At 39.3% G+C, this 12665-nt stretch overlaps 1 protein-coding gene across 1 annotated transcript in view; it reads left to right on the forward strand.

Annotated features, from left to right (window-relative positions):
- The window catches only part of LOC101474679 (vitamin D3 receptor A), an 82737-nt gene extending 70693 nt beyond the window's left edge, over positions 1-12044 (forward strand). The window contains exons 8-10 of the mRNA XM_004574949.3: positions 481-632; positions 1143-1259; positions 3234-12044. Of these exons, the coding sequence (XP_004575006.1) occupies positions 481-632; positions 1143-1259; positions 3234-3487 (523 nt within the window). The 3' untranslated portion in view covers positions 3488-12044. The remainder of the gene's footprint in view (positions 1-480; positions 633-1142; positions 1260-3233) is intronic.
- The last annotated feature ends 621 nt before the right edge of the window (positions 12045-12665 follow it).

The raw sequence follows: 12665 nt of genomic DNA on the forward strand, positions 1-12665 counted from the left end.
AGTTTTGGGTTTTTTATTAGCACGCTTAATTTGCATCAATTAAAATGTAAAGTTTGTTTGCAGCCAGTGTTTGTTACCGTGCACGTGTACCGCTATATAACAGTACAATCTGACCCATTTCCAAACTTACTACATGCACTATTTGTTTCTTTGGCTTTTTGTTTTTAAACAAAACACTTTACAGTTAAAACTGTATTTTAAATATATTTACCCATGATTAATTCACAATTTATGATAATCTATTATTATTTTATTTGCTCTTGTATGGGTTATTCATGAAGTTATACATGTATAACTTTGTATGGTTAATGCATTATGAAGGCACTATTTCTCTCAGGGCTTCAAAAAGTAAAGTAAACCAAAGAAAACACCTTCTTCTTCTGTCCCAGGTCCAGATTCACTGATTTGACAGTGCTTGTGCCTGACTGAACCAGTGTAGTGTGACTCATGCTTTTATCTGTAACTGTGTGTGTTGTACAGAGACCTGACAGCAGAGGACCAGATCGCTCTTTTAAAGTCAAGTGCCATTGAGATCATCATGCTGCGTTCAAACCAGTCATTCAGTCTGGAAGACATGTCCTGGAGCTGTGGAGGACCTGACTTTAAGTATTGCATCACCGATGTGACAAAGGGTTGGTTTCCTCTCATTCATGTAGCAGCTGCACAGTAGAACTAAAGCATCGGTGACTGCATTTCATGTTTACAGTATGTATTTTTAAAGAAGCATGTACAGAGCGTGTAAGAGACCATGCTTATCTGTTATATATACTCTTAAAACATGGAGTCCTCTTCTTGAGTCACTGCTCTGGAGGCATTGGTGAATAATAGCTTTACACACTCCCAGGTATAGAGTGTTAATTGTTGAAGCTGGTGACACAGCTGGGATTATTTTTCTCCCAGTTTATATAACAGTCTTACAAGGATCCCCCACACTCGGCTTTTTACGCACACTTGCACATTACTGTGAGGTTTCAATTTCAGGTATTTTCAGCCACAAGCGCACACTCTGTGCTTATTCACTCGTACATGAAGGGCAGGTAGCGATGTTCTCTGTCCGCAAAATCGAAATACACATAGAGACCAGGTGTGTTTTCATTCATAAGCACAATGTACTAACAGTGAGTGTGTGTCATCCTTCACAGCGGGTCACACTCTGGAGCTGTTGGAGCCGCTGGTGAAATTCCAAGTCGGTCTGAAGAAACTCAACCTGCACGAGGAGGAGCACGTGCTGCTGATGGCCATCTGCCTGCTCTCCCCAGGTACTGCCGCTGCTGTTTGTGTGTTCGTCCGTGCCTTCATTGTCTTGGAGTATTTCCAGCTGAGCCATGCTTTAAAGATTGAGAATAGAGATTAGAGATGGTTAGTGGTTCGTTTCACTACTAACAACACCGTATCATCAAAGTGTGAACAGCATGGCGCAGGGTGTGTGTCGCATTCTCTTTCCGACCTAGATTCCTCCTATAGTTGTGTGCTGCCAGTAACACAAGAAAAAGCTTTTCCTGGAAGACCAAATGTGCTGTTCAGTACATTAAAGCATGAGGTTACAAAACAGTGTGGGAAGCAGAAGTTTGCATGCTGTAAATGACAAGTTTGAACCAGTGAATGAACATTAGGAGTATCAAATCCCTGAATCACAGAAAGAATCTGTCAAGCAGCAGGGTCATTTGTAGAGAATGTACACCATTTCAAAAACAGTTTGTTTTGTTTTCCTTGAGACTCGAGAGCCTCAGGGACACACTATTTGTATCAAAGCAACAGCACTTAGAAAGTAGCCGCAGTTAGAAATTAAATTCTTTGAGGGAGGGAAAAAAAATCATTAGTTCTGTCCTTGTTCTCTGTTGCTATTATGTTGAAAGTAATCCAATATAAACTTGTTATCTACACATCTTTAGTTACAGTACACACTCTGTGGTGCAGATAAGCACACAGAAAAGAAAAAGGTTCAAAATATATTTATCCAGTAATAAGAAAGACTAACAGTGACAGACGTGTGATCAAGTCCCAGAACATCCCATCACCATGGCCCTTACACGTCTCAGACACTAACTGATAGCAGACAGTGTTCTTTTTATAAACCTGTTCATATACAATACTGTGCAATACTGTGAGGTCTCAAGGCAAGCTTTCTTTCCTATTTTTTTTTAAATTTCCTTTATAGTCGTTTCTGATGATTAAGGACCTTGAAGTGCACTTTATACATTTTTTGTTCTTTACTTCTTTGCTTTAAACATATTGAGTCCCCCTGCTGGTGATGCAGCTTCTGCATGTGTGTCCATTTCATGTTTTAAAGAGGCAAAGTGTGAAATGGACTCGACGTACCGGCGTGTCTATTACATGTTTTGCCGTGATACTGGGTTGATGGGTAATATCTTCTGATGAATCACTTTGTTGGTGCTAGAATTATGTAGGCCTTTTTTATGCTTGAATGCTTGATAGGTCATTATGATTGGGTTAACTATCAAACTTACAAGAAAATGTGAGGGATGGCTCAAAACTTTTGCACAACATTTTATACAAAGCAGGTAAATGTTTTCTGTTAGAGCAGCAACATTGTTGTACAATCTATGAAAAAACTGTTTATAGTTCAATTTGAAATGCACACTAGACAGCTGATGCATTTTTCTTGAAGAGACAGTAAGAGCGTCTGTGCGTCAGCTGTCTCTGCTGAGTGCAGGGAGGATATTACAGAGTGAAGATAACAGCAAACATTCCTGAAAAGAGACATTCTCCCACGTCATTAATCACGTCTTGTACACGTGTATATAAAGATCCTAAAGTCTGAGTCAAGCATGAGGAGCATATTTAACACAGAAATGAGACAGAAGTAATAATAATGATAATAATGGATTGCATTTATATAGCGCTTTTCAGCAACAGTGTTAAGTAATTGATATGATAATTACATAAATTTTATGATCAAATCAAACTTTTTATTAACAGGGAGCATGATACCAGCCTACATGTCTGTAGGCTGGTAGCATTACTACTTAACATTTAAATTCAGTATTTTCAAAAACAAAACAATTAAATGTTCTGAAATATGTTTTCTTTCTCGTTCCATCCACCCACACCTCCCGTCTCCAATCTCACCCTGCTGCTCCCTCTTTAATTTTCTCTGTGCTTCTGTCTGATTATGCCTTTCCGTCCACGCCCCCACCTCGTTTGTTGTGTGACCTTGCTCACGATGGGCTATACTCTCCACTCCCTCCACCCTCTTTGTTCTCCCATGTCAGATCGTCCCGGTGTCCAAGACCATGCCCGCATCGAGCAGCTCCAGGACGACCTGTCCGAAGTGCTGCAGGCCTACATCCGAGTCAACCACCCAGGTGGACGTCTGCTCTACGCCAAGATGATCCAGAAGCTGGCTGACCTGCGCAGCCTGAACGAGGAGCACTCCAAGCAGTACCGCTCGCTCTCCTTCCAGCCCGAGCACAGCATGCAGCTGACCCCACTGGTGCTGGAAGTGTTTGGCAGCGAGGTGTCATAGCGGTGGAGGAGGCCTGCGTGGATGCATTCACACGCTCGTAACACAGAGGATGAGTAACCAACCCCTGCTGCCTTTTCCCCAAGAACGCCACTGCCCTCATAAAAACCTGGGCATGTGGGAGAAAGATGGATATTCTGACAGGTAGACAGTAATCTTCACCTCTTCATCATCTCTTCATCCTCCTAACCTCAAGCTACAAGACTCAGACAACTGGACCTCTGGATTTACAAAAATGAAACACACTAAACAGGTTCTTGCTTTCTGTTGCACTTGGATAATCAGATTTTATTTTTGCTTCTGGATTTGCAAACACTGTACAGAATCAGATTTCATTAGATCACTCAGATATCCAGACTCTTTGACATCCTGGTCCTCTCTCCATCCCCAAACTCCAAAAATCACCCCTTTATCATGATGGCCTTTCCTCAAAAACTACTAGATTCCTGCCGCTTTTCCTGCAGTGGGATGGACACAAATGTCTCATCCTCTTTGTAACATTGCTCCATGTTCACGCCATTGCCACAATACACAGGAGCAAATGCACAGATTTACTTTCATTACCCATGCTGGGTGATAAACTCGGTTTAGATAGCTATTAACTCTTGTTGGTTTACAGTTTTCAAAAGCAAAGACATCCAAATATATTAAATATCAGAAGCCATCGGCAAGCTTACAGTAATCTCATAGAAATACAAAGTGAGAGTGGAGCAGGCGTGTTTCCCTGTGAATCTGTGCATGTAGTCTCAGATAGTGTAATAGACTGAAGAAGGACATTTAAGTAGGAAAGCGTCAGGATGGGAATGGTGGGAAGGAAGGAGGAAACGAGGTTGGATAAATGGAGGGAGGTGCTACAGATGATGGAATTCCTTTTTCACAGGACAAAAAGGAATTTAGTAAAAAAGAATGTATGTATAAAGCTATATAAATATAAATGATACGTATAAGCTGACATATATGGGAAAACATGGTTGCTTCCATGGAAGCAAATAGTTCTGACTATTGTACTATGTAGAGGATTTGAAGGCCTCTCCTCTGTTGTGTGTGTGTGTGTGTGTGTGTGTGTGTGTGTGTGTGTGTGTGTGTGTGTGTGTGTGTGTGTGTGTGTATATGTCATATTTCAAAAGGCAATTACACACACACACTGAGAAGCGTGTGAGGAGTCCTTTTATTTGCGAGATACGTGTACAGAGAGGGAGAATATTGATGGACCACTGGGGGGGGGGTGTACAGGCTCTGACTGAGGGTCTAGTGCAGGGAAGCATTTTGGACCTGTGAAGTTTGTAGAGTGACATACGCAAACACAACTTCATGTTGCATGGATAGTGACTATCCAAAAGTATTTGTTCAGCTGGTTAGATTGCTGCTAAGACAGAGCTGCGTAGTTGGAGAGAAACCAGCTACCAGCTGTTGCCTCAGGGAAAAGTTTGTCTGATCATATTGTGTACTTGGTGTTTACGATGTGTGCGGCGTAAGCGTACAATCATGAGTCCGAGATTGTTTTTGAAGCTCTAGGCATCACTGTGATTTCTAATCATACTAAATAACAGCAGGAGGAAGCTAAAAGAGGGACTTTTTGAAATAATAGTTAATGCGAGACTTTGTTTTCTAAGCTTATCTGATCAAAGAAATTACATTAGAGGTCATAATTAATACATTTCAAATGCAGACTCATTGGTGTGAAAGTATCTGCCTTAGCTTTAGTTTGTCTGATTGTTTTTTTCCCCCAAAGTCAGAAAAGTAGCAATATACAGTAGTTTAATGTTGTGAATGAAATCCTGAAGATGCTCTTAGTAGCAGAGTAGCGATACAACGCACGAGAAAGATTTTCTTTATTTGTAAAAAGGTCAACTCAAGCCTCATATCTTTTTATCACATTTGTATAATTTTAACACCAGCCACATAAGCGAGGTTTAGAATGTTAATTTTCAACATCACTACATATCATACATCACATTTCTGTTGACACAGTGTTTGCTCACCCTCATGCAGACCTGGACCACCCCCTTGTGGACAAACTTTGTAAATACCACTTGCTAATTCTGTACATATTTAGAGTTTAACGTAGGATAATATAGGAAGAGAATTCACTTGTTAATGGCGAGATGCTCTGCTATATGCAATTAGGAGTTGAACTCTTATGTTTTATTCTGCTAGAACGGACAGACATGGCAGTTCTGGACAGGTTGCTGAGCTGTTTCAGGGAGAACCAGAGAAGACTGCTGGCTTTTTTTCTTTTTGACATTAAGTGGAAAGAAATGTACCTGTTTTATATGAGTAAAACACCACCACAGCTAAATGAATTCCTACTGAATTGGCCAATATAGTCCCAAATAGTGGACAAACATCAATGAGACTTCGAAAAAATATGTTTTATAATTACAAACACTTCATATGATTAAACATTCCCAGTGGCATTTGTTTTTGAGCATTCCATCTACACAGTATACACACAGTTGGTGTAAGCATCCTAACACACTGGCGGCCTTTGAAACATGCCCAACAGCTCAGTAACTTCTCGCTAGTAAATGTCTTCTCTGTCCATTTCAGGCTTATGGATGTATGTCTTTTTCTCTCTCCTTCTAAAGTCAATCGATAAGCTTCTGACAATTATACAGTATATTCATAATCTTTTCATTTTGGTGAACATCTGATTTTATTTACTGATTTAATTTTGTTCCTTTCAAGACTGTCACTTGTATAGCGTGTCAGAGTTTGCCGTCTTGCTGGCGCTTGGCTTGCTGCGCTGCAGTGTCGTTTTAGTGAAGCAAAGATGAGCAAAGCGGACTCCTGGAGCCGTTTTCCAAGAACAAGCTTCTTCTTCCCTTTTTTTCCCCCTGATATCAAGTGAGTGAAGATGGAATAGCTTTTTCTTAACTCACATAGTGGCTTCATCCTCACATACGGGGAAGGGAAGGAACACTGACACTGATTTTTGTTAATGGAAGGAAAGAAGTCAGTGTCGCTGTTTTCCACCTGGAGCTGTATCATTTTTTTGTGAACGGAGAGGCAGTCCCCAACTCTGTATAGAAAAACAAAAACATCTCCTTCTTCAAACCCTCATGTGATAAACTAACACTGCCTCAACTGACTTTCACAGGACTTAACCAACGCAAACTGTTGCAGCTACAGCATGGGCGTGCCTCTTTTTTCATCAACCATTTAACCACCTCAATAACCAGTTACAGCAGGATTACTCTTCATAGCTTTAACTCAGCAGCGAGTCAAGCTCTACTTTGGAAAACTGTGGTGCACCAAGGGCTGATGGGAGTGTAAGTTTTAGGGGCCACAACTGCTGTGGAATTGTACAGGTCGCTCAAATGTGGAGATGACAACCGAGAATGGCTCCTCTGTCCGGCTCAACCCAGGAAACCTTTGGAGTGGACCTCTAGAAGACTGTGTAGAATCTGTATAGAGGATTAAAGGAGATAAAAGACTTTAAAAAGAGAATTGCCACAGATGTGCAGACTTAGTGACACACTGTGACACTGACTGACTGATACGTCGCCTGTTAAAATCCAAAGCGGGATGTTACCTTTGTCACTGCTCTGCGTCTCGCATCGCAGCTGTTTAAATTCAGATTTGTTTTGTTTTGTTTTAAAGTAATCGTCATTTGCTAAAGAACAGTTGTTGACAGACTTTTTACATTTACATCTACATCATCTGTTTCAAAAGAAATGAAGGAGAGGGTGATGGTGCGAGAGTCTGCTCACTTGTAAGGATTCCCTATTTAACTTTGCTATGCTGCTGCTGGATGCTGACTCCTCTCTGGAGAAGCCCTACTTGCCATTATTAATGTATATATTTAGGGTTAAACATGAAACATCTGGCTTATACATTTTAACCTAATAGTTGTAGCTGATGCTAGAGGCCGTTAGCGTTCAAAAGAATCCAAACAATGCACAAGTCTCTCGCACCATTACCCCTCCACCCTTCAACCCAGGTCAGCAGCTCCACCTCGGTAGCCTTACTTACAGCAACCTCACTCAGCTGGAAACATTTAACAGATACCTCAGTAATGTACAGGACAACTTTTCACAATAGCCTTCAAGGGAACCAAACATAAACTCATACCACAGATGTACTCAGCACACACCAATACAAACACACACACTACAACTCTCTCCTCAGCAACCTTTGCAGTGTTCATAAGATATACAGGAAACTAGTTGCCAATTGTTGTAAAAAGGTTGTTAGGTAGAATCCTGTTGTGAGTAGGCCAGTGGATCCCAATGTTTCTCAGTGTTAACTTTCACACTCTCGTTTTTTTTCTCTTTACTCACTTGCTGTCATCACTGCTTTGCTCTCTTTTTTCTTCGGACTTTGTCGTCTCTCTGTCTCTGTAAACGGACGACGCACCGCTAAGCTTTAGCAGTGCGTTTAGCCAAACATACTACCTCTCCCTTCTGCACATAAATTTATAAATATATATATTTTTTTCGCAGCATGATTGTGCTTAATATAAAACATCCATTTTTACGTTAACACTAATTTAGAAGTTTTTTGGTGTATATGTACAGTATATTCCTTTTTTATCTCTTTTTTTAAAAAAATGCTGGATGATATCTATTTTTTTTTTTTACTTCAAATTTCTATATAAAATTTTAAACTCACTTAAATCCGAGGCCTCTTTAGCTCCACTTTCTCACCTAAGTGTGTAGATGCATGTTAAAAATGATGCATGAAAGTGAGGCTACATTCAGAGCAGCAGAAAGTGCCAGAATTCTTTTGGATTCTTTTTATGTGTCTCAAAGAGCAGATTTATGTTTTTTAAATTATTATAATTATTATTATTGTTTTACCCAGGAGAGAAAAAAAACCCATTTGTTTAGGTAAATATCTAAATGAGCAACTTATTGGTGGAACAGACATAATTTTGATGAAACAGTAACTTTACAAAGTCCCCTTTACCAAGCAGAAGAGTTGACTCGATAGGTGAAGTTTTGTAGACTGAAGCATCGTATAACAGAACTTTGAAATGACTGAGAGGTAGAGCCTGACTGATTTATTGGCAAGGCGATATTATTGGACTATATTTGCTATTTTTTGTTATCTGCATTTTTAATTGAAAATAGAAATGGAAAGAAGAGACAGAAGAAACACCCTTCAGCCATGTTGCGAACGGTGATATTACATAGTTTTTCCACCAGAGGGCACTTGGCACAAACAACAAGCGGATGATCTGAGGTGAGCTGGATAGAAGGTGAACAAGTGAATAAATAACTACACATAACAAATGTTCAGGAAAGTTGTATGTATCGTGCATACGAAACAAAAATAATCAGCCGATATTTTGGATTATTGGATTTTCATACCACTCGATTTTAGAATCGACCTTGAATATCCTGTATCAGTCAGGCTCTACTGCGAGGTTTGCGGGACCTAAAAACAGTTTATAAAAATTCTGAAGAGAGATGTGTCATAAACTCAGCAAAATAATAGTGACAAGTTTAACATTTATGGAAGTTCATTTTCTTGCTTTCATGAAGCAAGTTAGACGTTTGATTGATACCACTTTGGCTCGGTGCAAATATTAAGCGGCGACTTTGTTTCTGTAACAAGATGTAAAGTTATATAAGCTCCATATTTTACCTCCACCCATACAAACGTTGCTGTTAAAGTGGACCTGTTATGTTTTCCCTATTTGTTTGGGGGGTGGGGCTTGGTATCATTTATATATATACTTATGATGGAAGCTACTCATATTAAATATGGCTGAAGCTTCAAATAATGAATGGCTTATGTACAAGTAATCACTGTGAGCCAAAACCTCAACTCTGTTTTTATACTCCTAGATCTGTATGATGCCTTTGGTCTTGGTGTAAGCTTCACCTAGTTGCTGTACACACTATGTGTGTGTATGAGGGGCAACCAATCAGAAGAAAGTTAGCTTAGGGGGAGGGTTCCCTTAGAGGAAAGGAATGTTTCGAACAGGATGAGCTGTGGCGCTGCACCAAGGACAAGTATAAGCTAAAAGAAGGGATGTTCTTTTTTTATCCTTGAATCATGCCAACTACTCAGTACAGACCAACAATAAAAATATGGGGCTGGAAATAAACATCACAGGTCCACTTTAAGGTAACTGTCTCCAGGATGTAGCTTTATATTAGGCATACAGACATGAGAGTGGTATGAATCTCATTTATACCATTGCAAGAAAGCAAGCATCACGCTGCCCCAACAATTCATTTAAACAACAAAGTCACCGAAGGCAAAGGTAAAGTTGAGAGCAGTTAATCAAAGACAAAGCAGGGACAAAATACAAATGAGTGATTTTAAATCAAAACATACTTGACAAACTTGAGTTTCATGAGGCTAATTGATTGCATGTCAAAATAGAGATGGTTCATTATGAGCAGTCAGGAATCGAGTCTCATGGGTTGTTGTATGAAAGTAGCATAAAGCCAGAGAACCTAAGTGCAAACTTTACAAACAAACCAAAAGAATCTGAGCTCTGCGAAACAAGAGGAAGCTGGTCCCACTTGAGTCTGCTCGTCAGTTAATCAAAATAATACGCTAACAGATGTTTGTCTCTACTGACCCACTGCTGTTGATGAATTCATCCCACACAGTCAGAAACCTCTCAGTCAAACTTATGTAAATGTTGTCAGCTTCAGCTCAGATAATGAGAAATGCAGTTCGACTTTGACAACTTTGTTTTCCCCCTAACATTCAAAATGTAAAAAAATAACTCCCACCACAGTGACCCTCGGACAGCTTTGTTTTCCCGTTACTGTCTGCGTGTGTTTGTGTGTGCGTGTGTTTTCTTTTTCTCTAGTGCCCTTCAGTTGTCTGATAAGCTTTTACAACATTGGGATCCTATTTTAGATACAGTAACAGTTTTGGGTTCTTTTGCATCAAAGTATCACGCACCTGCACCAGCCCAGCACTTCTGCCTTCTTCTAACTCTGAATGCTTCACCTATGTGCTGCTCTCACTTAGCTTTCAAATTAAAGCAGGCCTTTAGAAATATATGATATGAATGACTTAGCGAGACTTCACTGTGGCATTCTAGAAATTAATGGGTCATGTTTCAGCTCACAGCATGTGCTTTTGGTTTTCTAAGGTTCATTTAGCACCCTCATCTGTTGCTGATAGAAATCCTTTGGCAGATGCTTCATTCAATTTGCCTCCTGATTGACGTCATATAGTGTCCTTAAAACTATTATTAGGAGGATTAGTCTTAGTTTACACTTAAACGAGCTGTATTCTGAACAACAGGCTGTGACTCATATGATTCATATGTTGCCTGTGTTTGAACCTAAGGAGAGCGAACAGATAGAAAGCCAGCTTTTCTGTTGTCTAACAGATGGATTTCACTCTAAACAGATTGTCATCTGTTGCATTTCTTTGCTACCTCTTTCAATATGCGCTTACACAGACACACACACACTGAAAACGCTGCACTCAAAGGTCAACATGCACCCATTTGTAACTGACTGTAAGAAGACAGTGAACACATGACACACACTCAAACACACGCACACTTGTGCCCACTTCTTTTCCCTCACCAGCAGTTTTTTGCCAATGATGCACTTGTGTTTTTGTCTCCAAATGCTCTGCAAAACATATGTTTAAAAACATTTTTTTTAAAAATTAGTCATCAAGTTTTATTTTTTTAAAACCTGTAATCTCCATAGTAAGACCTGGGCTAGCCAGGTGCTTAGAAGTGAGTAGGTTTTTCATTCATCTGTATAGAAAGATTCATGTCTTTAAAAATACGAGAGAAAAGAAACATAAATGCACATATATCTCAGCTCAGTTGTACCTTGGTGTGCCTAGAACCCACAGCCTTATTTTGGGACAATATCAGGGGTTTTAACCAGAATACACGATGTTCTGTAGAGGACAGTTGAGTTTTATCGAGTAGCCCTCCCCAACCCTCCCTTTATTTCCACAATCGGTTTTACGATGTGCATGTGGAAGGTGCGCATCCTCCACAGGGTGTGCTATGTCAGTGTTTCAGCTAGTTGTGATACTTTATTTATTCCCCTTTCAGACGACACTTTAGAGTTAAAGCAAACAGAAAAACAAGCAAGAAAAAAAACATTTTGGAGTCTGATTTAATTTTTTTAAATCTAATTTGGCTCGATTAAAAGTCTTTTTAAAGGGTTTCCAGTAGATAACGATCTATTATGTAGGTCTGTGTATTTCTTGTAGAATAAAAATAAAAGTTGAAGTAATAATTGATCTCACCAGAGTCCCAAAATAAGTACTTTTGCTTTCACACATGCACACCACCATGCAGTAAAACTCAGCAGATCTCAGTGCTTTGAGCAGAAATTTGTCTTTTTCAGAATACACAATTGCCAGGGCGCTGCTGTTGATGGCACCATCAATAGCCTTACGTAAAGACAGATAGTGTTATACATACATGAACTAATGTCTCTGTGTGGTATGAATCACCACCTTTTATTTTGTTTTTTGCTCTTTTCTATTTGCTCTTCTCTTTGAAGTTGATCCATTGTACTTTGGTTAAATGCATTGTATTTAGTAAAATACTGATGATGTTTTGGGGAAATCACACAAATAAAACAGCTGTACATAGTGACGCAAAACAGCCCTCGTGTCCTCGCTTCTTTGTGTCGTGCTGTAGAAGAAAACATCGCTTATTTCTAACTTAATGCTGATAAATGAAAACTTTTTTTTTTCCTAGAAATACATCAGTTTTCACATTTTTAAAAAAATTTGGAACAGCATAATTCAAATTCCTTTTACCTCAGTTAGATTTTTCCATCATTGTGGAAAAAAAACCTGCAAAGTTAAAATGCTATTTGTTTTTTTTAAAGGCACAAATTAGTCCCTGCATGTCATCAGAGAACATGTATGGGGTGATACTTTAAGGCACATATGCAAGTGTCTTCTAAGTTAACTGATTTTACTATAATCACCAGAGGCCCCCAGACTTTCCATTTATTTTTAATAATCCACTTAATTACAGTCACTTATACTCAAAGTGAAATAAATCGACAAACGAGCTTGCAAAGCTCTTCTGCGTCCACTGCTCATTGAGAAATATGGAACTATTTAATGAGCAATATTTTTTTTCCATGAGGGAAGTTTGTTGATATTCTGTCATTTTATCCTCCACTTGATGTTGGGGGAAATAAGTGAATTAATTAAAATAATTGTATTTAATTTAATTGTGGGACTGCCTCGTTTATTACCACATGGCTGTACA

The sequence above is a fragment of the Maylandia zebra genome, linkage group LG20, assembly GCF_041146795.1.
Source record: "Maylandia zebra isolate NMK-2024a linkage group LG20, Mzebra_GT3a, whole genome shotgun sequence".
Lineage (NCBI taxonomy): Eukaryota > Metazoa > Chordata > Actinopteri > Cichliformes > Cichlidae > Maylandia > Maylandia zebra.